This window comes from Lonchura striata, chromosome 35, assembly GCF_046129695.1.
Source record: "Lonchura striata isolate bLonStr1 chromosome 35, bLonStr1.mat, whole genome shotgun sequence".
Taxonomy (NCBI): domain Eukaryota; kingdom Metazoa; phylum Chordata; class Aves; order Passeriformes; family Estrildidae; genus Lonchura; species Lonchura striata.
In genome coordinates, this window is record NC_134637.1 from 461877 (window position 1) to 489873 (window position 27997).

General features: G+C 52.5%; 1 protein-coding gene across 1 annotated transcript; it reads left to right on the forward strand.

Moving 5' to 3' along the window:
- Positions 1-3584: 3584 nt before the first annotated feature.
- On the forward strand, positions 3585-27775 carry KAT8 (lysine acetyltransferase 8). Its single transcript, XM_077789541.1, has 11 exons — positions 3585-3831; positions 4817-4891; positions 12542-12714; positions 15318-15371; positions 15784-15948; positions 17375-17464; positions 18976-19116; positions 20522-20615; positions 21996-22146; positions 26011-26165; positions 27351-27775. The coding sequence occupies exons 1-11, from the start codon at positions 3585-3587 to the stop codon at positions 27413-27415; spliced, it is 1410 nt and encodes a 469-aa protein (XP_077645667.1). The 3' UTR covers positions 27416-27775.
- Positions 27776-27997: the final 222 nt, after the last annotated feature.

The window sequence follows — 27997 nt, forward strand, 5'->3', positions numbered from 1 at the left end:
TTGTCTCCTCACAGCTGTTTTCCCGCCCTTTTCCGTCTCCACGGTAATTGGGAATCTAGGGAGAAAAATGGGAATTTTGGGGTAAAAAATGGGAATTTTGAGGTAAAAAATTGGAGTTTTGGGTGAAATTGGGAATTTTGAGGTGAAAAAATTGAACTTTGGGGTAAAAAAGGGAATTTTTTACCTGGAGATTGGGATTTTTTTCCTCCTCACAGCTGTTTCCTGCCTTTTTTGGTCTCCATAGCAATTGGGAATTTGGGGAGAAAAATGGGAATTTTGAGGTAAAAAATTGGAATTTTGGGAGGAAATCGGGAATTTTGAGGTGAAAAAATTGGAATTTTGGGGTAAAAAAGGAAATTTTTTACCTGAAAATTGGGGTTTTTTTTCTCCCCACAGCAGTTTCCCGCCCTTTTCGGTCTGCATAGCAATTGGGAATCTGGGGAGAAAAATGGGAATTTTGAGGTAAAAAATTAGAATTTTGGGGGGAGATTGGAATTGTGGGGGGAAATTGGGAATTTTGAGGTGAAAAAATTGGAATTTTGGGATAAAAAAGGGAATTTTTTACCTGAAAATTGGGATTTTTTTTTTTTTCCTCCTCTCAGCTGTTTCCCGCCTTTTTTGGTCTCCCTAGCAATTGGGAATTTGAGGAGAAAAATGAGAATTTCTGGGGAAAAAAATGGGAATTTTGGGAGGAAATTGGGAATTTTCAGGTGGAAAAAATTGAACTTTGGGGTAAAAAAGGAAATTTTGGGGTAAAAAAGGGAATTTTTTACCTGAAAATTGGGATTTTTTTTCTCCTCAGCTGTTTTCCCGCCTTTTTTGGTCTCCCTAGCAATTGGGAATTTGGGGAGAAAAATGAGAATTTTGGGGGAAAAAATGGAGTTTTGGGGGGAAATTGGGAATTTTGAGGTGAAAAAAATTGGAACTTTGGTGTAAAAAAGGGAATTTTGGCGTAAAAAAGGGAATTTTTTACCTGAAAATTGGGATTTTTTTTCTCCTCAGCTGTTTTCCCGCCTTTTTTGGTCTCCATAGCAATTGGGAATTTGAGGAGAAAAATGAGAATTTCTGGGGGAAAAAATGGGAATTTTGGGAGGAAATTGGGAATTTTCAGGTGAAAAAATTGAACTTTGGGGTAAAAAAGGGAATTTTGGGGTAAAAAAGGGAATTTTTTACCTGAAAATTGGGATTTTTTTTCTCCTCAGCTGTTTTCCCGCCTTTTTTGGTCTCCCTAGCAATTGGGAATTTGAGGAGAAAAATGGGAATTTCTGGGGGAAAAAATGGGAATTTTGGGAGGAAATTTGGAGTTTTGGGTGAAATTGGGAATTTTGAGGTGAAAAAATTGAACTTTGGGGTAAAAAAGGGAATTTTTTACCTGGAGATTGGGATTTTTTTCCTCCTCACAGCTGTTTCCTGCCTTTTTTGGTCTCCATAGCAATTGGGAATTTGGGGAGAAAAATGGGAATTTTGAGGTAAAAAATTGGAATTTTGGGGTGAAATTGGGAATTTTGAGGTGAAAAATTTGAACTTTGGGGTAAAAAACGGAATTTTTTACCTGAAAATTGGGATTTTTTTTCTCCTCAGCTGTTTTCCCGCCTTTTTTGGTCTCCCTAGCAATTGGGAATCTGGGGAGAAAAATGGGAATTTTGGGGGAAAAAATGGGAATTTTGAGGTAAAAATTTGGAGTTTTGGGGGGAAATTGGAATTTTGAGGGGAAATTGGGAATTTTGGGGTGAAACAATTGGAATTTTGGGGTAAAAAAGGAAATTTTTTACCTGAAAATTGGGATTTTTTTCTCCCCACAGCCGTTTTCCCGCCCTTTTCGGTCTCCATAGCAATTGGGAATTTGGGGAGAAAAATGGGAACTTTGAGGTAAAAAATTGGAATTTTGAGGGCAGATTGGAATTTTGAGGTGAAAAATTTGAACTTTGGGGTAAAAAAGGGAATTTTTTACCTGAAAATTGGGATTTTTTTTCTCCTCAGCTGTTTTCCCGCCTTTTTTGGTCTCCCTAGCAATTGGGAATCTGGGGAGAAAAATGGGAATTTTGGGGGAAAAAATGGGAATTTTGAGGTAAAAATTTGGAGTTTTGGGGGGAAATTGGAATTTTGAGGGGAAATTGGGAATTTTGGGGTGAAAAAATTGGAATTTTGGGGTAAAAAAGGAAATTTTTTACCTGAAAATTGGGGGTTTTTTTTCTCCCCACAGCAGTTTCCCGCCCTTTTCGGTCTCCATAGCAATTAGGAATCTGGGGAGAAAAATGGGAACTTTGAGGTAAAAAAAAATGGAGTTTTGGGGGGAAATTGGGAATTTTGAGGTGAAAAAATTGGAACTTTGGGGTAAAAAAGGGAATTTTGGGGTAAAAAAGGAAATTTTTTACCTGAAAATTGGGATTTTTTTTCTCCTCAGCTGTTTTCCCGCCTTTTTTGGTCTCCCTAGCAATTGGGAATTTGGGGAGAAAAATGAGAATTTTGGGGGAAAAAATGGAGTTTTGGGGGGAAATTGGGAATTTTGAGGTGAAAAAAATTGGAACTTTGGTGTAAAAAAGGGAATTTTGGCGTAAAAAAGGGAATTTTTTACCTGAAAATTGGGATTTTTTTTCTCCTCAGCTGTTTTCCCGCCTTTTTTGGTCTCCATAGCAATTGGGAATTTGAGGAGAAAAATGAGAATTTCTGGGGGAAAAAATGGGAATTTTGGGAGGAAATTGGGAATTTTCAGGTGAAAAAATTGAACTTTGGGGTAAAAAAGGGAATTTTGGGGTAAAAAAGGGAATTTTTTACCTGAAAATTGGGATTTTTTTTCTCCTCAGCTGTTTTCCCGCCTTTTTTGGTCTCCCTAGCAATTGGGAATTTGAGGAGAAAAATGGGAATTTCTGGGGGAAAAAATGGGAATTTTGGGAGGAAATTTGGAGTTTTGGGTGAAATTGGGAATTTTGAGGTGAAAAAATTGAACTTTGGGGTAAAAAAGGGAATTTTTTACCTGGAGATTGGGATTTTTTTCCTCCTCACAGCTGTTTCCTGCCTTTTTTGGTCTCCATAGCAATTGGGAATTTGGGGAGAAAAATGGGAATTTTGAGGTAAAAAATTGGAATTTTGGGGGCAGATTGGAATTTTGGGAGGAAATTGGGAATTTTGAGGTGAAAAAATGGAGTTTTGGGGGAAAATTGGGAATTTTGAGGTGAAAAAATTGGAATTTTGGGGTAAAAAAGGGAATTTTGGGGTAAAAAAGGGAATTTTTTACCTGAAAATTGGGATTTTTTTTCTCCTCAGCTGTTTTCCCGCCTTTTTTGGTCTCCATAGCAATTGGGAATTTGAGGAGAAAAATGGGAATTTCTGGGGGAAAAAATGGGAATTTTGGGAGGAAATTGGGAATTTTCAGGTGGAAAAAATTGAACTTTGGGGTAAAAAAGGGAATTTTGGCGTAAAAAGGGGGTTTTTTTACCTAAAAATTGGGTTGTTTTTTTTCTCCCCGCAGCCGTTTTCCCGCCCTTTTCGGTCTCCCTAGCAACCGTTTTCCCGCCTTTTCTGTCCCCTGGCAACGCCTCACTTCCGGCTCTCACTTCCGGCCCTCACTTCCGGCTCTCCCCAAGATGGCGGCGGCCGGGCCGGGCCCGCTCCCGGAGGCTCCGGGCGGCTCCGGGCCGGCCCCGGGCGGGCCCCGAGCGGCCCCGGAGGGTCCCGGGGGCGGCTCCGGGAGCGGGGCCGGGAGCGGGGCCGGGAGCGGGGCCGGGAGCGGCGGCGGAGGCGGGAGGGGCCCGGCGGGAGCGGCGCGGGACGCGGAGGTGGCGGTGGAGATCGGGGAGACGTACCTGTGCCGCAGGGCGGACGGCAGCTGGCGTGAGTGGGGGGTACTGGGGTGTACTGGTTTGTACTGGGGTGTACTGGGTTATACTGGTTTGTACTGGGGTGTACTGGGTTATACTGGGGTATACTGGGGTGTACTGGGTTATACTGGGGTGTACTGGTTTGTACTGGGGTGTACTGGTTTGTACTGGGGTGTACTGGTTTGTACTGGGGTGTACTGGGGGGGAACGGGGGGAATGGGGTGTACTGGGTCCTACTGGTTTGTACTGGGGTGTACTGGGTTATACTGGGGTGTACTGGTTTGTACTGGGTTATACTGGGGTGTACTGGGTTATACTGGGGTGTACTGGTTTGTACTGGGTTATACTGGGGTGTACTGGGTTATACTGGGGTGTACTGGTTTGTACTGGGGTGTACTGGGTTATACTGGGTTGTACTGGGGTGTACTGGTTTGTGCTGGTTTATATTGGGGTGTACTGGGTTATACTGGGTTGTACTGGGGTGTACTGGTTTGAACCGGGATGTACTGGGTTATACTGGGTTGTACTCCATTATACTGGGTTATACTGGGTTGTACTGGTTTATACTGGGGTGTACTGGGTTGTACTGCATTATACTGGGTTATACTGGGTTGTACTGGTTTATATTGGGAGTGTTGGGAATGGAAAGGAGGGGAAGTTTGTTCCAGTTTGTCCCAGTCCCTCCCAGTTTGTTCCAGCCCCATTCCCAGTTTGTCCCAGTCCCTCCCAGTTAATCCCAGTTTGTTCCAGGCCCATTCCCAGTCTGTCCCAGTCCCTCCCAGTTAATCCCAGTTTGTTCCAGGCCCATTCCCAGTCTGTCCCAGTCCTTCCCAGTCCCTCCCAGTTAATTCCAGTTTGTTCCAGCCCCATTCCCAGTCTGTCCCAGTCCCTCCCAGTTCATCCCAGTTCGTTCCAGACTCGGCCGAGGTGATCCAGTCCCATTCCCAGTTTGTCCCAGTCCCTCCCAGTTCATCCCAGTTCATCCCAGTTTGTTCCAGACTCGGCCGAGGTGATCCAGTCCCGCCTGAACGAGCAGGAGGCGCGCGAGGAGTTCTACGTGCACTACGTGGGCTGTGAGTGAACTGGGCAAACTGGGACAAACTGGGAGGCACTGGGAGGGGGCTGGGATGGACTGGGAGGGACTGGGATGGGACTGGGAGGGACTGGGATGGAACTAGGAGGGGCTGGAATGAACTGGGACAAACTGGGATGGACTGGAAGGGGATTGGGAATGGGACTGGAACAAACTGGGAGGCACTGGGATGAACTGGGAGCCACTGGGATGGAACTGGGAGGGACTGGGAATGGACTGGAAGCACTGTGAGGGAACTGGAATGAACTGGGAGGGACTGGGACAAACTGGGAGCCACTGGGATGGAACTGGGAGGGACTGGGAATGAACTGGGAGCCACTGGGACAGAACTGGAACAAACTGGGAGGGGATTGGGAGGCACTGGGATGGAACTGGGAGGGACTGGGACAAACTGGGCTGAACTGGGAGCCACTGGAATGGAACTGGGACAAACTGGGAGGGAACTGGGATGGAACTGGGAGCTACTGGGACGGAACTGGGAGAGACTGGGATGAACTGGGAGGGCTCCCAGTGCTCCCAGTTCAATGCACACCATGGGGATTTAATGGCTCTGGGATGGATGGGCTGAACTGGGAGGGACTGGGATGAACTGGGCGGGCTCCCAGTGCTCCCAGTAAGGCCCAGTGCTCCCAGTTAACCCCATACTGGGGGGATTGGGACACACTGGGATGAACTGGGATGGCTCCCAGTGCTCCCAGTTCAATGCACCCAATGGGGATTTAATGGCTCTGGGATGGACGGGCTGAACTGGGCTGAACTGGGAGGGCTCCCAGTGCTCCCAGTAAGTCCCAGTGCTCCCAGTTAACCGGCGGCTGGACGAGTGGGTGGACCGGAACCAACTGGGGATGGCTCCCAGTGCTCCCAGTTCAATGCACACCATGGGGATTTCTTGGGTAGGGAATGGACGGGCTGAACTGGGATGACCTGGGCTGAACTGGGAGGGCTCCCAGTGCTCCCAGTAAGTCCCAGTGCTCCCAGTTAACCGGCGGCTGGACGAGTGGGTGGACCGGAACCGGCTGGGGATGGTTCCCAGTACTCCCAGTACTCCCAGTTCAATGCACACCATGGGGATTTAATGGCTCTGGGATGGATGGGCTGAACTGGGAGGGACTGGGCTGAACTGGGAGGGCTCCCAGTGCTCCCAGTGCTCCCAGTAAGTCCCAGTGCTCCCAGTTAACCCCAAACTGGGGGGATTTGAAGGCCCTGGGCTAACTGGGATGTCTGGGGATGGCTCCCAGTGCTCCCAGTATGGGGGGATTTCAAGGCCGTGGGATGGGTAGGGATGGACGGGCCAAACTGGGCTGAACTGGGAGGGCTCCCAGTGCTCCCAGTAAGTCCCAGTGCTCCCAGTTAACCGGCGGCTGGACGAGTGGGTGGACCGGAACCGGCTGGGGATGGCTCCCAGTGCTCCCAGTGCTCCCAGTTCAATGCACCCAATGGGGATTTGATGGGTAGGGAATGGATGGGATGAACTGGGCTGAACTGGGCAGGCTCCCAGTGCTCCCAGTAAGTCCCAGTGCTCCCAGTTAACCGGCGGCTGGACGAGTGGGTGGACCGGAACCAGCTGGGGATGGTTCCCAGTGCTCCCAGTGCTCCCAGTTCAATGCACACCATGGGGATTTCATGGGTAGGGAATGGATGGGATGAACTGGGATGAACTGGGCTGAACTGGGCGGGCTCCCAGCGCTCCCAGTAAGTCCCAGTGCTCCCAGTTAACTGGCGGCTGGACGAGTGGGTGGACCGGAACCGGCTGGGGATGGTTCCCAGTACTCCCAGTGCTCCCAGTTCAATGCACCCAATGGGGATTTAATGGGTAGGGAATGGATGGGCTGAACTGGGATGAACTGGGCCGAACTGGGAGGGCTCCCAGTGCTCCCAGTAAGTCCCAGTGCTCCCAGTTAACCCCATACTGGGGGGATTTGAAGGCCTTGGGATGGCTCCCAGTGCTCCCAGTTCAATGCACACCATGGGGATTTAAAGGCACTGGGATGGACGGGCTGAACTGGGAGGGACTGGGATGGACTGGGCTGAACTGGGAGGGCTCCCAGTGCTCCCAGTAAGGCCCAGTGCTCCCAGTTAACCGGCGGCTGGACGAGTGGGTGGACCGGAACCAACTGGGGATGGTTCCCAGTGCTCCCAGTTCAATGCACACCATGGGGATTTCATGGGTAGGGAATGGATGGGCTGAACTGGGATGAACTGGGCCAAACTGGGAGGGCTCCCAGTGCTCCCAGTAAGGCCCAGTGCTCCCAGTTAACCCCATACTGGGGGGATTTGAAGGCCCTGGGATGGCTCCCAGTGCTCCCAGTTCAATGCACACCATGGGGCTTTGGAGGCATAGGGATGGACGGGCTGAACTGGGCTGAACTGGGCTGAACTGGGCGGGCTCCCAGTGCTCCCAGTAAGTCCCAGTGCTCCCAGTTAACCGGCGGCTGGACGAGTGGGTGGACCGGAACCAACTGGGGATGGCTCCCAGTGCTCCCAGTGCTCCCAGTTCAATGCATCCAATGGGGATTTAATGGGTAGGGATGGACGGGCTGAACTGGGATGAACTGGGCTGAACTGGGAGGGCTCCCAGTGCTCCCAGTAAGTCCCAGTGCTCCCAGTTAACCCCAAACTGGGGGGATTTGAAGGCCCTGGGATGGCTCCCAGTGCTCCCAGTTCAATGCACACCATGGGGATTTAAAGGCACTGGGATGGACGGGCTGAACTGGGAGGGACTGGGATGGACTGGGCTGAACTGGGAGGGCTCCCAGTGCTCCCAGTGCTCCCAGTAAGTCCCAGTGCTCCCAGTTAACCGGCGGCTGGACGAGTGGGTGGACCGGAACCGGCTGGGGATGGCTCCCAGTGCTCCCAGTGCTCCCAGTTCAATGCACACCATGGGGATTTGATGGGTAGGGAATGGATGGGATGAACTGGGATGAACTGGGCTGAACTGGGAGGGCTCCCAGTGCTCCCAGTAAGTCCCAGTGCTCCCAGTTAACCCCAAACTGGGGGGATTTGAAGGCCCTGGGCTAACTGGGATGTCTGGGGATGGCTCCCAGTGCTCCCAGTATGGGGGGATTTCAAGGCTGTGGGATGGGTAGGGATGGACAGGCTGAACTGGGATGGACAGGCTGAACTGGGATGGACGGGCTGAACTGGGATGGACTGGGAGGGCTCCCAGTGCTCCCAGTAAGTCCCAGTGCTCCCAGTTAACCGGCGGCTGGACGAGTGGGTGGACTGGAACCAACTGGGGATGGCTCCCAGTGCTCCCAGTGCTCCCAGTTCAATGCACCCAATGGGGATTTAATGGCTCTGGGATGGATGGGCTGAACTGGGCTGAACTGGGCTGAACTGGGAGGGCTCCCAGTGCTCCCAGTAAGGCCCAGTGCTCCCAGTTAACCCCATACTGGGGGGATTTGAAGGCCCTGGGATGGCTCCCAGTGCTCCCAGTTCAATGCACACCATGGGGATTTCATGGGTAGGGAATGGATGGGCTGAACTGGGATCAACTGGGATGAACTGGGAGGGCACCCAGTGCTCCCAGTAAGTCCCAGTGCTCCCAGTTAACCGGCGGCTGGACGAGTGGGTGGACCGGAACCGGCTGGGGATGGTTCCCAGTACTCCCAGTACTCCCAGTTCAATGCACACCATGGGGATTTCATGGGTAGGGAATGGACGGGCTGAACTGGGATGAACTGGGCTGAACTGGGAGGGCTCCCAGTGCTCCCAGTAAGTCCCAGTGCTCCCAGTTAACCCCAAACTGGGGGGATTGGGACACACTGGGATGAACTGGGATGGCTCCCAGTGCTCCCAGTTCAATGCACACCATGGGGATTTCATGGGTAGGGAATGGATGGGCTGAACTGGGCTGAACTGGGAGGGCTCCCAGTGCTCCCAGTAAGTCCCAGTGCTCCCAGTTAACCGGTGGCTGGACGAGTGGGTGGACCGGAACCAACTGGGGATGGTTCCCAGTGCTCCCAGTACTCCCAGTTCAGTGCACCCAATGGGGATTTAATGGCTCTGGGATGGATGGGATGAACTGGGCTGAACTGGGAGGGCTCCCAGTGCTCCCAGTAAGTCCCAGTGCTCCCAGTTAACCGGCGGCTGGACGAGTGGGTGGACCGGAACCGGCTGGGGATGGCTCCCAGTGCTCCCAGTGCTCCCAGTTCAATGCACACCATGGGGATTTCATGGGTAGGGAATGGATGGGATGAACTGGGCTGAACTGGGCAGGCTCCCAGTGCTCCCAGTAAGTCCCAGTGCTCCCAGTTAACCCCAAACTGGGGGGATTGAGACATACTGGGATGAACTGGGATGGCTCCCAGTGCTCCCAGTTCAATGCACACCATGGGGATTTCATGGGTAGGGAATGGATGGGCTGAACTGGGCGGGCTCCCAGTGCTCCCAGTGCTCCCAGTAAGTCCCAGTGCTCCCAGTTAACCGGCGGCTGGACGAGTGGGTGGACCGGAACCGGCTGGGGATGGCTCCCAGTGCTCCCAGTATGGGGGGATTTCAAGGCCGTGGGATGGGTAGGGATGGACAGGCTGAACTGGGAGGGCTCCCAGTGCTCCCAGTAAGTCCCAGTGCTCCCAGTTAACCGGCGGCTGGACGAGTGGGTGGACCGGAACCGGCTGGGGATGGCTCCCAGTGCTCCCAGTTCAATGCACACCATGGGGATTTTATGGGTAGGGAATGGATGGGCTGAACTGGGATGAACTGGGCTGAACTGGGAGGGCTCCCAGTGCTCCCAGTAAGTCCCAGTGCTCCCAGTTAACCCCAAACTGGGGGGATTTGAAGGCCCTGGGATGGCTCCCAGTGCTCCCAGTTCAATGCATACCATGGGGCTTTGGAGGCATAGGGATGGACGGGCTGAACTGGGCTGAACTGGGCTGAACTGGGCGGGCTCCCAGTGCTCCCAGTAAGTCCCAGTGCTCCCAGTTAACCGGCGGCTGGACGAGTGGGTGGACCGGAACCGGCTGGGGATGGTTCCCAGTGCTCCCAGTGCTCCCAGTTCAATGCACCCAATGGGGATTTAATGGCTCTGGGATGGACGGGCTGAACTGGGATGGACTGGGCTGAACTGGGCGGGCTCCCAGTGCTCCCAGTAAGTCCCAGTGCTCCCAGTTAACCCCAAACTGGGGGGATTGGGACACACTGGGATGAACTGGGATGGCTCCCAGTGCTCCCAGTTCAATGCACACCATGGGGATTTAATGGGTAGGGAATGGATGGGATGAACTGGGAGGGACTGGGCTGAACTGGGCAGGCTCCCAGTGCTCCCAGTAAGTCCCAGTGCTCCCAGTTAACCCCATACTGGGGGGATTTGAAGGCCCTGGGATGGCTCCCAGTGCTCCCAGTTCAATGCACCCAATGGGGATTTAATGGCTCTGGGATGGACGGGCTGAACTGGGAGGGACTGGGATGGACTGGGCTGAACTGGGAGGGCTCCCAGTGCTCCCAGTGCTCCCAGTAAGTCCCAGTGCTCCCAGTTAACCGGCGGCTGGACGAGTGGGTGGACCGGAACCAACTGGGGATGGTTCCCAGTGCTCCCAGTTCAATGCACGCCATGGGGATTTAATGGCTCTGGGATGGACGGGCTGAACTGGGATGAACTGGGCTGAACTGGGCGGGCTCCCAGTGCTCCCAGTAAGGCCCAGTGCTCCCAGTTAACCCCAAACTGGGGGGATTTGAAGGCCCTGGGATGGCTCCCAGTGCTCCCAGTTCAATGCACCCAATGGGGATTTCGTGGGTAGGGAATGGATGGGATGAACTGGGATGAACTGGGCGGGCTCCCAGTGCTCCCAGTAAGTCCCAGTGCTCCCAGTTAACCCCAAACTGGGGGGATTTGAAGGCCCTGGGCTAACTGGGATGTCTGGGGATGGCTCCCAGTGCTCCCAGTATGGGGGGATTTCAAGGCCGTGGGATGGGTAGGGATGGACGGGCCAAACTGGGCTGAACTGGGCGGGCTCCCAGTGCTCCCAGTAAGTCCCAGTGCTCCCAGTTAACCGGCGGCTGGACGAGTGGGTGGACCGGAACCAACTGGGGATGGCTCCCAGTGCTCCCAGTTCAATGCACACCATGGGGATTTAAAGGCACTGGGATGGACGGGCTGAACTGGGAGGGACTGGGATGGACTGGGCTGAACTGGGAGGGCTCCCAGTGCTCCCAGTAAGGCCCAGTGCTCCCAGTTAACCCCAAACTGGGGGGATTGGGACACACTGGGATGAACTGGGATGGCTCCCAGTGCTCCCAGTTCAATGCACACCATGGGGATTTCATGGGTAGGGGATGGACGGGCTGAACTGGGATGAACTGGGCCAAACTGGGAGGGCTCCCAGTGCTCCCAGTAAGTCCCAGTGCTCCCAGTTAACCGGCGGCTGGACGAGTGGGTGGACCGGAACCGGCTGGGGATGGCTCCCAGTGCTCCCAGTGCTCCCAGTGCTCCCAGTGCATTGAACTGGGGATTTAATGGGTAGGGAATGGATGGGATGAACTGGGCTGAACTGGGAGGGCTCCCAGTGCTCCCAGTAAGTCCCAGTGCTCCCAGTTAACCGGCGGCTGGACGAGTGGGTGGACCGGAACCGGCTGGGGATGGCTCCCAGTGCTCCCAGTGCTCCCAGTTCAATGCACCCAATGGGGATTTAATGGCTCTGGGATGGATGGGCTGAACTGGGATGAACTGGGTTGAACTGGGCGGGCTCCCAGTGCTCCCAGTAAGGCCCAGTGCTCCCAGTTAACCGGCGGCTGGACGAGTGGGTGGACCGGAACCAACTGGGGATGGTTCCCAGTGCTCCCAGTTCAATGCACACCATGGGGATTTGATGGGTAGGGAATGGATGGGCTGAACTGGGATGAACTGGGCCAAACTGGGAGGGCTCCCAGTGCTCCCAGTAAGTCCCAGTGCTCCCAGTTAACCCCAAACTGGGGGGATTTGAAGGCCCTGGGATGGCTCCCAGTGCTCCCAGTTCAATGCACACCATGGGGATTTAAAGGCACTGGGATGGACGGGCTGAACTGGGATGAACTGGGATGGACTGGGCTGAACTGGGAGGGCTCCCAGTGCTCCCAGTGCTCCCAGTAAGTCCCAGTGCTCCCAGTTAACCGGCGGCTGGACGAGTGGGTGGACCGGAACCGGCTGGGGATGGTTCCCAGTACTCCCAGTGCTCCCAGTTCAATGCACACCATGGGGATTTCATGGCTCTGGGATGGATGGGCTGAACTGGGAGGGACTGGGCTGAACTGGGCGGGCTCCCAGTGCTCCCAGTAAGGCCCAGTGCTCCCAGTTAACCCCATACTGGGGGGATTTGAAGGCCCTGGGCTAACTGGGATGTCTGGGGATGGCTCCCAGTGCTCCCAGTATGGGGGGATTTCAAGGCCGTGGGATGGGTAGGGATGGACGGGCCAAACTGGGCTGAACTGGGCGGGCTCCCAGTGCTCCCAGTAAGTCCCAGTGCTCCCAGTTAACCGGCGGCTGGACGAGTGGGTGGACCGGAACCAACTGGGGATGGCTCCCAGTGCTCCCAGTGCTCCCAGTTCAATGCACCCAATGGGGATTTCATGGGTAGGGAATGGATGGGATGAACTGGGCTGAACTGGGAGGGCTCCCAGTGCTCCCAGTGCTCCCAGTAAGTCCCAGTGCTCCCAGTTAACCGGCGGCTGGACGAGTGGGTGGACCGGAACCGGCTGGCGCTGTCCAAGAGCCTGAAGGAGGCGGCGCAGAAGAGCTCGGAGCCCTTCCTGGGCGAGCTGGCCGAGCCCGAGAGGAAGATCACCCGCAACCAGAAACGCAAGCACGACGAGATCAACCACGTCCAGAAGGTCTGGGATGGACTGGGATGGACTGGGATATACTGGGAGGGACTGGGGTATACTGGGGTATACTGGGAGCGAGTTGGTGTGAGTTAGAGGGGATTGAAATGGGGTTAGAGGGCACTGGGATGGGGTTAGAGGGGACTGGGATGGACTGGGAGGGCACTGGGATGGACTGGGAGGGCACTGGGATGGACTGGGATGGGGTTAGGGGGTACTGGGATGGACTGGGAGAAACTGGGAGGGACTGGGACAAACTGGGAGGGACTGGGACTAACTGGGAGGGCACTGGGATATACTGGGAGGGACTGGGATATACTGGGAGCGAGTTAGAGCGAGTTAGAGGGGATTGAAATGGGGTTAGAGGGGACTGGGATGGACTGGGATGCACTGGGATGGGGTTAGGGGGTACTGGGATGGACTGGGACAGACTGGGAGGGACTGGGACTAACTGGGAGGGACTGGGATATACTGGGAGCAAGTTGGCGTGAGTTAGAGGGGATTGAAATGGGGTTAGAGGGGATTGGGAGGGCACTGGGATGGACTGGGAGGGGACTGGGATGGACTGGGATGGGGTTAGGGGGTACTGGGATGGACTGGGAGGGCACTGGGATGGACTGGGATGGACTGGGATGGGGTTAGGGGGTACTGGGATGGACTGGGAGGCACTGGGATATACTGGGAGCGAGTTAGAGCGAGTTAGAGGGGATTGAAATGGAGTTAGAGGGGACTGGGATGGACTGGGAGGGACTGGGATGGACTGGGAGGGCACTGGGATGGGGTTAGGGGGTACTGGGATGGACTGGGAGAAACTGGGAGGGACTGGGATATACTGGGATGGACTGGGAGGGCACTGGGATAGACTGGGATGGGGTTAGGGGGTACTGGCATGGACTGGGACAAACTGGGAGGGACTGGGACCAAACTGGGAGGGACTGGGTCCAAACTGGGAGGGACTGGGAGGGCATTGGGATGGACTGGGATGGACTGGGATGGGGTTAGGGGGTACTGGGATGGACTGGGACAAACTGGGAGGGACTGGGATATACTGGGAGCGAGTTGGAGGGGACTGGGATGGACTGGGAGGGCACTGGGATGGACTGGGATGGACTGGGACAAACTGGGAGGGACTGGGATATACTGGGAGGGACTGGGAGCGAGTTACAGGGGACTGGGATGGACTGGGAGGGCACTGGGATAGACTGGGACAAACTGGGATGGACTGGGAGGGCACTGGGATGGACTGGGAGGGCACTGGGATAGACTGGGAGGGCACTGGGATGGACTGGGAGGGCACTGGGATAGACTGGGACAAACTGGGAGGGAACTGGGACAAACTGGGAGGGACTGGGAGGGAACTGGGAAGAGGTTAAAGGGCACTGGGAGGGAACTGGGTTATACTGGTTTATACTGGGACAGACTGGGATGGACTGGGACAAACTGGGATGGGGTTAAAGGGCACTGGGATGGACTGGGAGAGAACTGGGTTATACTGGTCCAAACTGGTTTCTATGGATTTCGATGGGGATTTTTGGGTCCATACTGGTTTATACTGGTCCATACTGGTTTCTATGGATTTCTATGGGGTATTTTGGGTCCATACTGGTTTATACTGGTCCATACTGGTTTCTATGGATTTCTATGGGGATTTTTGGGTCTATACTGGTCCAAACTGGTCCATACTGGTTTCTAAGGATTTCTGTGGATTTCAGTGGGTTTTTTTGGGTCCATACTGGTCCAAACTGGTCCAAACTGGTCCATACTGGTTTCTATGGATTTCTGTGGATTTCAATGGGGATTTTTGGGTCCATACTGGTTTATACTGGTCCAAACTGGTTTCTAAGGATTTCTGTGGATTTCAATGGGGTTTTTTGGGTTCATACTGGTCCAAACTGGTCCATACTGGTTTCTATGGATTTCTGTGGATTTCAATGGGGATTTTTGGGTTCATACTGGTCCAAACTGGTCCAAACTGGTTTCTAAGGATTTCTGTGGATTTCAGTGGGGGTTTTTGGGTCCATACTGGTCCAAACTGGTCCAAACTGGTCCATACTGGTTTCTAAGGATTTCTGTGGATTTCGATGGGGTTTTTTGGGTTTATACTGGTCCGAACTGGTCCAAACTGGTCCATACTGGTTTCTATGGATTTCTGTGGATTTCAATGGGGTTTTTTGGGTTTATACTGGTCTGAACTGGTCCAAACTGGTCCATACTGGTTTCTATGGATTTCTGTGGATTTTGATGGTGTTTTTTGGGTCCATACTGGTCCATACTGGTTTCTATGGATTTCTATGGGGATTTTTGGGTCCATACTGGTCCAAACTGGTCCATACTGGTTTCTATGGATTTTGATGGGTTTTTTGTGTCCATACTGGTTTATACTGGTCCATACTGGTTTCTACGGATTTCTATGGATTTCGATGGGGATTTTTGGGTTCATACTGGTCCAAACTGGTCCAAACTGGTTTCTATGGATTTCTGTGGATTTCAATGGGGTTTTTAGGGTTTATACTGGTCCAAACTGGTCCATACTGGTTTCTAAGGATTTCTATGGATTTCGATGGGGTTTTTTGGGTTCATACTGGTCCAAACTGGTCCAAACTGGTTTTCAGACCTACGCCGAGATGGACCCGACCACGGCGGCGCTGGAGAAGGAGCACGAGGCCGTGAGTGGGCGGGGCTTGGATTTTGGGGGGGCGGGGCCAGCCCAGCTGTGCCCAAACCCAGGGAATCCCCAAATTTTGGGTGGATTTTGGCCATTTTTGGAAATTTCTGGCCATTTTTTGTCATTTTTGGTCGTTTTTGTGCCATTTTTGGGTCATTTTAAATGGGATTTTTGTGGGATTTGGGCACTCCAGGTGTGCCCAGGTGTGCCCAGGTGTGCCACCTGCCAGTGCCAGGTCACCGAGGTGAATTCCTGGATAAAATCTGGAATTCTGATCATTTTTGGGTCGTTTTTTGGTCGTTTTTGGTCATATTTCGGCCGTTTTTCGAGCTTTTTTCGCGGGGTTTTCGCGGGATTTCGGTGCCCACCTGTGCCCAGGTGTGCCCAGGTGTGCCCGCCCCGCCCCTTGGCAGATCACCAAGGTGAAGTACGTGGACAAGATCCACATCGGGCACTACGAGATCGACGCCTGGTACTTCTCGCCCTTCCCCGAGGACTACGGCAAGCAGCCCAAGCTCTGGATCTGCGAGTTCTGCCTCAAGTACATGAAGTTCGAGAGGAGCTACCGCCTGCACCTGGTGGGCACACCTGGGCACACACCTGGGCACACCTGGGCACACCTGGGAGGGGAAGAACAAAAAAAACCCGGTGGAAATCGGGTGGAAAATGGGGATTTTGGGGGGTTTTGGGGGGATTTTGGGGGGTTTGGGGGGTACCTGGGTACACCTGGGGGGTAAAAACACACCTGGCACAGCTGGCACACACCTGGGCACACCTGGGCACACCTGGGAGGGGCAGGGCAAAAAAAACCCGGTGGAAATCGGGTGGAAAATGGGGATTTTGGAAAGTTTTTGGGGGGTTTGGGGGGTACCTGGGCACACCTGGGGGGTAAAAACACACCTGGGCACACCTGGGCACACACCTGGCACAGCTGGCACACACCTGGGCACACCTGGGAGGGGAAGAACAAAAAAAACCCGGTGGAAATCGGGTGGAAAATGGGGATTTTGGGGGGTTTTGGGGGGGTTTGGGGGGATTTTGGGGGGTTTGGGGGGTACCTGGGCACACCTGGGGGGTAAAAACACACCTGGGCACACACCTGGGCACACCTGGGCACACCTGGGGGGTAAAAACACACCTGGGCACACACCTGGGCACACCTGGGGCACATTTTGGGCACACTTGGGGGTTCCTGGCACTCACCTGGGCTCACCTGGGGGCACCTGGGCACACCTGGGGGTACCTGGAGCACATTTTGGGCACACCTGGGCACACCTGGGGGGTAAAAACACACCTGGGCACATTTTAGGCACACCTGGGCACACCTGGGGATATTTTGGGCACACCTGGGGGTACCTGGGCACACCTGGCACTCACCTGAGCACACCTGGGGGGTACCTGGGCACACCTGGGGTTACCTGGGCACACTTGGGGCACACCTGGGGGCACCTGGGCACATTTTGGGCACACCTGGGGCACACCTGACACACACCTGGGCACACCTGGGGGTACCTGGGTAATATTTGGGGCACACCTGGGGGTACCTGGGCACACCTGGGGCGGTAAAAACACACTTGGGCACACCTGGGAGTCACCTGGGCACATTTTGGGCACACCTGGGGGATACTTGGGCACACCTGGGGGATACTTGGGCACACCTGGGGCACAGCTGGGCACATTCTGGGCACACCTGGGCACATTTTGGGCACACCTGGGGGTACCTGGGCACATTTTAGGAACACCTGGGCACACCTGGGGGATACCTGGGCACATTCTGGGCACACCTGGGGGTACCTGGGCTCACCTGGGCACACCTGGGGGTACCTGGGCATACCTGGCACTCACCTGGGCACACCTGGGGAGGGTAAAAACACACCTGGGCACACCTGGGAGCCACCTAGGCCCATTTTGGACACACCTGGGCACACCTGGGGGTTTCCTGGGCACACCTGGGGGTACCTGGGCACACCTGGGCACACCTGGCAGCCGTGTCTCACCTGGCAGGGGCAGTGCCAGTGGCGGCAGCCGCCCGGGCGCGAGATCTACCGCAAGGGCAACATCTCGGTCTACGAGGTGGACGGCAAGGACCACAAGGTGAGTGCCCAGGTGTGCCCAGGTGTGCCCAGGTGAGGTTGGCACACCTGGGCACCGCGAGTTCGGGGCGCTTTGGGGCATTTTTTGCCATTTTTTGGGGGTTTTTTTGCCATTTTTGGTCATTTTTTTGGGATTTTTTTGGTCACTTGGGCTGCCAGGTGTGCCCAGGTGTGCCCAGGTGAGGTTGGCACACCTGGGCACCGCGAATTCGGGGCGGTTTGGGGCATTTTTGGGGCATTTTTTGCGATTTTTTGTGATTTTTTTTTTGCGATTTTTGGTCATTTTTTCGGGATTTTTTTGGACACTTGGGCACCCAGGTGTGCCCAGGTTGCCCAGGTGAGGTTGGCACACCTGGGCACCCCGAATTTGGGGCACTTTGGGTGTTTTTGGGCATTTTTTGCCATTTTTTGCCATTTTTTCAATTTTTTTTGTGATTTTTTGTGATTTTTTGCCATTTTTTCGATATGTTTTGTGATTTTTCGGGATTTTTGGCCACCTGGGCATGCCAGGTGTGCCAGGTGTGCCCAGGTGTGCCAACCTCACCTGGGCACCCCAAATTTGGGGCACTTTGGGTGGTTTTGGGCATTTTTTGGGCATTTTTTGTGATTTTTTGCCATTTTTTCAATATTTTTTGTGATTTCTTGGGATTTTTGGCCACCTGGGCATGCCAGGTGTGCCCAGGTGTGCCCAGGTGTGCCAGGTGTGCCAACCTCACCTGGCCACCCCAAATTTTGGGCTGTTTTGACCATTTTTAAGGCATTTTAATGAGATTTTTTGTGATTTTTTCAGGATTTTCGGCCACCTGTGCCCACCGCCCGTGCCCAGGTGTGCCCAGGTGTGCCCAGGTGTGCCAGGTGTGCCAACCTCACCTGGCCACCCCAAATTTTGGGCAGTTTTGACCATTTTTAAGGCATTTTCATGGGATTTTGGTCCATTTTAATGCGATTTTTTCGGGATTTTCGGCCACCTGTGCCCACCACCCATGCCCAGGTGTGCCCAGGTGTGCCCAGGTGTGCCAACCTCACCTGGCCACCCCAAATTTTGGGCTGTTTTGTCCATTTTTAAGGTACTTTAATGGGATTTTGGTCCATTTTAATGCGATTTTTTCGGGATTTTCGGCCACCTGTGCCCGCCGCCTGTGCCCAGGTGTGCCCAGGTGTGCCCAGGTGTGCCCAGGTGTGCCAACCTCACCTGGCCACCCCAAATTTTGGGCAGTTTTGACCATTTTTAAGGCACTTTAATGGGATTTTGGTCCATTTTAATGCAATTTTTTCGGGATTTTCGGCCACCTGTGCCCGCCGCCCGTGCCCAGGTGTGCCCAGGTGTGCTCAGGTGTGCCAACCACACCTGGCCACCCAAATTTTGGGCTGTTTTGACCATTTTTAAGGCACTTTAATGGGATTTTGGTCCATTTTAATGCGATTTTTTCGGGATTTTCGGCCACCTGTGCCCGCCGCCCGTGCCCAGGTGTGCCCAGGTGTGCCCAGGTGCGCTCAGGTGTGCCCGCTCAGATCTATTGCCAGAACCTGTGCCTGCTGGCCAAGCTGTTCCTGGACCACAAGACGCTCTACTTCGACGTGGAGCCCTTCGTCTTCTACCTGCTCACCGAGGTCGACCGCCAGGGCGCCCACATCGTCGGCTACTTCTCCAAGGTGGGCACACCTGGCACACCTGGCACACCTGGGCACACCTGGGAATGGCTGGGAACTCACCTGGGCACACCTGGGCACACCTGGGGGCGGTTGGAGGGGTTAAAAACACACCTGGGCACACCTGGCACACCTGGGCACACCTGGGAACTCACCTGGGCACACCTGAGGGCACCTGGGCACAGTTGGAGGGGTTAAAAACACACCTGGGGGCACCTGGGAACATTTGGGGCTCACCGAGGTCGACTGCCAGGGCGCCCACATCGTCGGCTACTTCTCCAAGGTGGGCACACCTAGGCACACCTGGGAATGGCTGGGAACTCACCTGGGCACACCTGGGGGGGTAAAAACACACCTGGGCACACCTGGGCACACCTGGGAATGGCTGGGAACTCACCTGGGCACACCTGAGGGTACCTGGGCACACCTGGCACACCTGGGAGGTACCTGGACACTCACCTGGGCACACCTGAGGGCACCTATGTACTCACCTGGGCACACCTGGTGGGTAAAAACACACCTGGGGTCACCTGGGCACTCACCTGGGCACACCTGGGGGTGGTTGGAGGGGTTAAAGACACACCTGGGCACACCTGGGGTCACCTGGCACACCTGGGAATGGCTGGGAACTCACCTGGGGACACCTGGGTACTCACATGTCACATTTGGGCACACCTGGGGGAGTGAAAACACACCTGGGCACACCTGAGGGCACCTGGGAACTCACCTGGGCACACCTGGGCACACCTGGCACACCTGGGGTACCTGGGGGCATATTTTGGGTACACCTGGGCACACCTGGGGGGGTAAAAACACACCTGGGCACACCTGGGAATGGCTGGGAACTCACCTGGGCACACCTGAGGGCACCTGGGCACACCTGGGCACACCTGGGGTCACCTGGGCACACCTGAGAATGGCTGGGAACTCACCTGGGCACACCTGAGGGCACCTGGGCACACCTGGGGTCACCTGGGCACACCTGAGGGCACCTGGGAACTCACCTGGGCACACCTGGGCACACCTGAGAATGGCTGGGAACTCACCTGGGCACACCTGGGCACTCACCTGAGCACATTTGGGGGCACCTGGGCACACCTGGGCACACCTGGGGGCGGTTGGAGGGGTTAAAAACACACCTGGGCACATTTCGGGGTACCTGGGCACTCACCTGGGCACACCTGGGGGGTAAAAACACACCTGGGCACACCTGGCGGCACCTGGGCACTCACCTGGGCACACCTGGCAATACCTGGGTACTCACCTGGCACAGCTGGGGCCACTAAATGTCCCCAAAAATGCCAAAAAATTCCGAATTTTTTCCCCATTTTCAACCCAAAACCGCCCAAAACCGGCCCCAAAATTCCGGAATTTTTTGGGATTTGCCCAAAATTCCCGTTTTTTGCAGGAAAAAGAGTCTCCGGACGGGAACAACGTGGCCTGCATCCTGACCCTGCCCCCGTACCAGCGCCGCGGCTACGGGAAATTCCTCATCGCCTTCAGTAGGAAATTCGGGAATTTTGGGGAATTTTGGGAATTTTTGGGAATTTTTAGGAATTTTGGGGGGTTTTGGAAAAAAAAAATTGGGATTTTTGGGGGGTTATGATGAAAAAAATGGGAGTTTTTGGGTGTGGAAGAGTAAAAAAAAGGGAATTTTGGAGGGTTCAGAAAAAAATTTGGGAATTTTTTTGAATTTTTGGGAGGTTCCGGAAAAAATTTGGGAATTTTGGGGGGTTTTGAAAAAAAAATATTTGGGATTTTTGGGGGTTCTGGTGAAAAAAATGGGGAATTTTGGGGATTTAGGAAAGGAAAAAAAAAAAAAGGGAATTTTTGGGGGTTCCCAAAAAAATTTGGGAATTTTTGGGGAATCCAAAAGAAAAAAAATTTGGGAATTTTGGGGGGTTCTGGAAAAAATTTGGGAATTTTTGGATGTAGAAGAGGAAAAAAAAAAAAGGGAATTTTGGAGGGTTCAGGAAAAAAAAAATTTGGGAATTTCGGGAGAGGTTCCCCAAAAAATTGGGAATTTTGGGAGGGATCCTATCTAAAAATTTGGGAATTTTGGGGGGTTTTTGAAAAAAAAAAAAAAAAAGGGAATTTTTGGGAGGTTCTGATTTAAAAATTGGGAATTTTGGGGGTTTAAAAAAAATGGGAATTTTTGGATTGGTTTTGGGTGAATTTTGGCTGATTTTGGGGTGAATTTTCCTGATTTTGGGTAAATTTTCCCTGATTTTGGGTGAATTTGGCTGGGATTTGACATTTTTTCCCTTCTCAGCCTGAATTTTGGGTGAAATTTCCCTGATTTTGGGTGAATTTTGGGCAAAAATTGATGAATTTTGGTTGGATTTTGATGGGGCTTTTTTGCTGATTTTGGGTGGATTTTGGCCAATTTTGGCCATAATTCAACAGGGTTTTTTGCATTTTTCACCAGATTTTGGCTGGAATTTGACATTTTTCCCTTCCCAGCCCAAATTTTGAGTCAAATTTCTCCAATTTTGGGTGGAATTTGATGAATTTTGGTTGGATTTTGATGGGTTTTTTTTGCTATTTTTGGTGGATTTGGGGTGGATTTTGGCCAATTTTGGCCGTAATTCAACGGGGTTTTTTCCATTTTTCACCAGATTTTGGCTGGGATTTGACATTTTTTCCCTTCTCCATCCAAATTTTGGGTGAAATCTCCCAGATTTCGGGTGAATTTTGGATGGATTTTGTTGGGGTTTTTGTTTTGCTATTTTCGATGGATTTTGGGTGGATTTTGGCCAATTTTGGCCGTAATTCAACGGGGTTTTTTGCGTTTTTCACCAGATTTTGGCTGGAATTTGATATTTTTTCCCTTCTCTGTCCAAATTTTGGGTGAAATTTCCCCGATTTTGGCTCCTCCCCAGGCTACGAGCTCTCCAAGCTGGAGAGCACCGTGGGCTCCCCGGAGAAGCCGCTCTCGGACCTGGGCAAGCTCAGCTACCGCAGCTACTGGTCCTGGGTGCTGCTGGAGATCCTCCGGGACTTCCGGGGGACCCTGTCCATCAAGGACCTCAGGTAGGACCAGTATAAACCAGTATGGACCAGTATAAACCAGTATGAGCCCAAAAATCCCCATTGAAATCCATTAAACCAGTATAAACCAGTATAAACCAGTGGGTCCTACTGGTCCTGGGTGCTGCTGGAGATCCTCCGGGACTTCCGGGGGACCCTGTCCATCAAGGACCTCAGGTAGGACCAGTAAAAACCAGTATAAACCAGTATGGACCAGTATAAACCAGTATGAGCCCAAAAATCCCCATTAAAATCCATTAAACCAGTACAAACCAGTATAAACCAGTATAAACCAGTGACTCCTACTGGTCCTCCAGAACTTCCGGGGGACCCTGTCCATCAAGGACCTCAGGTAGGACCAGTTCAAACCAGTATAAACCAGTATGGACCAGTATAAACCAGTATGAGCCCAAAAATCCCCATTGAAATCCATTAAACCAGTACAAACCAGTATAAACCAGTGACTCCTACTGGTCCTCCAGAACTTCCGGGGGACCCTGTCCATCAAGGACCTCAGGTAGGACCAGTAAAAACCAGTATAAACCAGTATGGACCAGTATAAACCAGTATGAGCCCAAAAATCCCCATTAAAATCCATTAAACCAGTATAAACCAGTATAGACCAGTGGGTCCTACTGGTCCTCCAGGACTTCCAGGGGACCCTGTCCATCAAGGACCTCAGGTAGGACCAGTTCAAACCAGTATGGACCAGTATAAACCAGTATAAACCAGTATAGACCAGTATAAACCAGTATGAGCCCAAAAATCCCCATTAAAATCCATTAAACCAGTGCAAACCAGTATAAACCAGTGGGTCCTACTGGTCCTGGGTGCTGCTGGAGATCCTCCGGGACTTCCGGGGGACCCTGTCCATCAAGGACCTCAGGTAGGACCAGTATAAACCAGTATAAACCAGTATGGACCAGTATAAACCAGTATGAGCCCAAAAATCCCCATTAAAATCCATTAAACCAGTGCAAACCAGTATAAACCAGTGGGTCCTACTGGTCCTGGGTGCTGCTGGAGATCCTCCGGGACTTCCGGGGGACCCTGTCCATCAAGGACCTCAGGTAGGACCAGTATAAACCAGTATAAACCAGTATAAACCAGTATTAGCCCAAAAATCCCCATTGAAATCCATTAAACCAGTATAAACCAGTATAAACCAGTGGGTCCTACTGGTCCTGGGTGCTGCTGGAGATCCTCCGGGACTTCCGGGGGACCCTGTCCATCAAGGACCTCAGGTAGGACCAGTATAAACCAGTATAAACCAGTATGGACCAGTATAAACCAGTATGAGCCCAAAAATCCCCATTAAAATCCATTAAACCAGTATAAACCAGTATAAACCAGTATAAACCAGTGGGTCCTATGGGTCAGTGGTCACTCAGTGGTCACTCAGGGTCACTCATTGGTCACTCGGTGGTCACTCAGGGTCACTCAGTGGTCACTCAGGGTCACTCATTGGTCACTCAGGGTCTCAGGGTCACTCATTGGTCACTCAGTGGTCACTCAGGGTCGCTCAGGGTCACTCATTGGTCACTCTCAATGGTCAGTGGTCACTCCCATGGGTCAGTGGTCACTCTGGTCACTCAATGTCCAGCCAGATGACCAGCATCACCCAGACCGACATCATCAGCCCCACTGACCATTGACAGTGACCGCTCCCATGGGTCAATGCTCACTCCTATGGGTCAGTGGTCACTCAGTGGTCACTCCTATGGGTCAGTGGTCACTCTGGTCACTCAGTGGTCACTCAGTGGTCACTCAATGTCCAGCCAGATGACCAGCATCACCCAGACCGACATCATCAGCCCCACTGACCATTGAGTGACCATTGACAGTGACCACTGGGATCAGCAATGCCAGGGCTCAGTGCCATGGGGTCAGTGGTCACTCCTATGGGTCAGTGGTCACTCTGGTCACTCAGTGGTCACTCTGGTCACTCAGTGGTCACTCCCACGGGTCAGTGGTCACTCTGGTCACTCAGTGGTCACTCTGGTCACTCAGTGGTCACTCAATGTCCAGCCAGATGACCAGCATCACCCAGACCATCATCAGCCCCAGTGACCATTGCCAGTGACCGCTCCCATGGGTCAATGCTCACTCCTATGGGTCAGTGGTCACTGTGGTCACTCAGTGGTCATTCTGGTCACTCAGTGGTCACTCCCATGGGTCAGTGGTCACTCTGGTCACTCAGTGGTCACTCAGTGGTCACTCAATGTCCAGCCAGATGACCAGCATCACCCAGACCGACATCATCAGCCCCACTGACCATTGACAGTGACCGCTCCCATGGGTCAATGCTCACTCCCATGGGTCAGTGGTCACTCAGTGGTCACTCTGGTCACTCAGTGGTCACTCAGTGGTCACTCAATGTCCAGCCAGATGACCAGCATCACCCAGACCGACATCATCAGTCCCAGTGACCATTGACAGTGACCATTGACAGTGACCATTGTGATCAGCAATGCCAGGGCTCAGTGCCATGGGGTCAGTGGTCACTCTGGTCACTCAGTGGTCACTCCTATGGGTCAGTGGTCACTGTGGTCACTCAGTGGTCACTCAATGTCCAGCCAGATGACCAGCATCACCCAGACCGACATCATCAGCCCCAGTGACCATTGCCAGTGACCGCTCCCATGGGTCAATGCTCACTCCTATGGGTCAGTGGTCACTCAGTGGTCACTCCCACGGGTCAGTGGTCACTCTGGTCACTCAGTGGCCATTCTGGTCACTCAGTGGTCACTCCCACGGGTCAGTGGTCACTCTGGTCACTCAGTGGTCACTCTGGTCACTCAGTGGTCACTCTGGTCACTCAATGTCCAGCCAGATGACCAGCATCCCCCAGACCGATCCCATTGACCATTGACAGTGACCACTGGGATCAGCAATGCCAGGGCTCAGTGCCATGGGCTCGGTGGTCACTGTGGTCACTCAGTGGTCACTCCTATGGGTCAGTGGTCACTCTGGTCACTCAGTGGTCACTATGGTCACTCAGTGGTCACTCCCACGGGTTAGTGGTCACTCAGTGGTCACTCAGTGGTCACTCAATGTCCAGCCAGATGACCAGCATCACCCAGACCGACATCATCAGCCCCTGTGACCATTGACAGTGACCGCTCCCATGGGTCAATGCTCACTCCTATGGGTCAGTGGTCACTCAGTGGTCACTCCTATGGGTCAGTGGTCACTCTGGTCACTCAGTGGTCACTCCTATGTGTCAGTGGTCACTGTGGTCACTCAGTGGTCACTCTGGTCACTCTGGTCACTCAGTGGTCACTCAATGTCCAGCCAGATGACCAGCATCACCCAGACCGATCCCACTGACCATTGACAGTGACCACTGGGATCAGCAATGCCAGGGCTCAGTGCCATGGGGTTGGTGGTCACTGTGGTCACTCAGTGGTCACTCCTATGGGTCAGTGGTCACTCAGTGGTCACTCTGGTCACTCAGTGGTCACTCAGTGGTCACTCAATGTCCAGCCAGATGACCAGCATCACCCAGACCGACATCATCAGCCCCACTGACCATTGCCAGTGACCGCTCCCATGGGTCAATGCTCACTCCTATGGGTCAGTGGTCACTCAGTGGTCACTCCCACGGGTCAGTGGTCACTGTGGTCACTCAGTGGCCATTCTGGTCACTCAGTGGTCACTCAGTGGTCACTGTGGTCACTCAGTGGTCACTCAATGTCCAGCCAGATGACCAGCATCACCCAGACCGACATCATCAGCCCCTGTGACCATTGCCAGTGACCGCTCCCATGGGTCAATGCTCACTCCTATGGGTCAGTGGTCACTCAGTGGTCACTCCCACGGGTCAGTGGTCACTCAGTGGTCACTCAGTGGTCACTCAATGTCCAGCCAGATGACCAGCATCACCCAGACCGACATCATCAGCACGCTGCAGTCCCTCAACATGGTCAAGTACTGGAAGGGGCAGCACGTCATCTGCGTCACGCCGCGCCTCGTCGAGGAGCACCTCAAGAGCGCCCAGTACAAGAAGCCGCCCATCACCGGTCAGTAATTAGCGCTAATTAGCGCCCGCCCTAATTATCCGGCCTTAATTAGCGCCCTCGTTAAGCCCCCGAGTGGGGATCGGGGTTGTAATTAGTGCTGGAGGGAGGTTTGTGTTCCCACTCCCAGCTCTTTGCTGGGAGTGGTTTGGTCCCTAATTAACGAGTTTAATTGATTAGTTCCCTAATTATCACCAGAATTAATTGGTTTGCGTTAATGAGTGGTGGTTTAGTGAGGTTTTCTTAAGGAAAGTGCTCGTTAACATATGGTAATTAGTTAAGGTGCATAAATGGATGCTCCCCCTGTGATCTGCATTGAATGGTTTGGTCCAGGAATGCTTCGCTAATTAATGAGTTTAATTAATTAGTTCCCTATTTAATGACCGGAATTAATTAGTTCACGTTAATGAGGGTAGTTTAATGAGGTTAAGGAAAGTGCTCATTAACATATGGTAATTAATGAACGTGCATAAATGGACACTTCCCCCACCCCAGCAATGAATGGTTTGGTCCAGGATTTTGTCCCTAATTAAGGAGTTTCATTAATTAGTTCCATGGTTAATGAGCTTAATTAATTAGTTCTTGCTATTGAATGGTAGTTTAATGAGGTTGTGTTAAGGAAACTGCTCATTAACCTATGGTAATTAATGAATGTGCATAAATGGACATTCCCCCCATGATCTCCATTGAATGGTTTGGTCCAGGATTTCATCACTAATTAAGAAATTTCATTAATTAGTTCCATAATTAATGACCGGAATTCATTAGTTTGCGTTAATGAGTGGTGGTTTAGTGAGGTTTTGTTAAGGAAACTGCTCATTAACATATGGTAATTAATGAATGTGCATAAATGGACATTCCCCCCATGATCTCCATTGAATGGTTTGGTCCAGGATTTTGTCCCTAATTAAGAAATTTCATTAATTAGTTCCGTAATTAATGAGCTTAATTAATTAGTTTGTGTTAATTAGTGGTAGTTTAATGAGGTTTTGTTAAGGAAGGTGCTAATTAACATATGGTAATTAGTTAATCAGCATAAATTGACATTCTCCCTCGTGATCTGCATTCAGTGGTTTGCTCTGGGGACACCTTGCTAATTAATGAGTTTAATTAATTTAATTACTTAATTAAGGTGGGTTGGGGCGCTAATTAGCGCTAATTAATGCTAATTAATGCCGTTAATTGCAGTGGACTCCATTTGCCTGCGCTGGGCCCCCCCGAAGCACAAACAGGCCAAGGTGGCCAAGAAGTGACACCGGAATTTGCCCAATTTTGGGCCTTTTTCACCCAAATTTTTGGGGATTTTTCCTCCGCTTTTGGGATTTTCCAAAATTTTGGGCTTTTTCCCAAAATTTTGGGGGTTTTTTCCCAAAAAATTTGGGTTTTTTCTTCACATTTTTGGCGTTTTTCCTCTCATATTTAAGTTTTTTTCCTCATTTTTTTGGGTGTTCTCCTGAAATTTTTGGGATTTTTCCTCCAGTTTTGGGATTTTCCAAAATTTTGGGGCTTTTCCCCCAAATTTTGGCCTTTCCCAATTTTTGGAGGTCCCCATTTCTCCCCTCATTTCCCAAATTTCGGGGTCCCCCACCCCAAATAAAGAACGAAAAGGACGAGCGAGTGACTCTGGAGTTTTTATTTTGGGAAATTTTGGGATTTTGGCAATTTTGGGGCTCCCAGGACTCAATTTTGGGGTCCCACCCCCATTTTTGGGGTCCCACCCCCAATTTTGGGGTCCCGCCCCAATTTTTTGGGGTCCCACTTCAATTTTTGGGGGTCTCTGCCCATTTTTGGGGTCCCAGGGTTTAAATTTGGGGCCCCACCCCAAATTTCAGCAT

Coding starts and splice junctions, on each gene's coding strand:
- KAT8 (XM_077789541.1), top strand. CDS start 3,585: ATGGCGGCGGCCGGGCCGGGCCCGCTCCCGGAGGCTCCGGGCGGCTCC. Junction 15,372..15,783: donor TGGAGAAGGAGCACGAGGCC/GTGAGTGGGCGG, acceptor GCCCCTTGGCAG/ATCACCAAGGTGAAGTACGT. Junction 17,465..18,975: donor TGGACGGCAAGGACCACAAG/GTGAGTGCCCAG, acceptor GTGCCCGCTCAG/ATCTATTGCCAGAACCTGTG.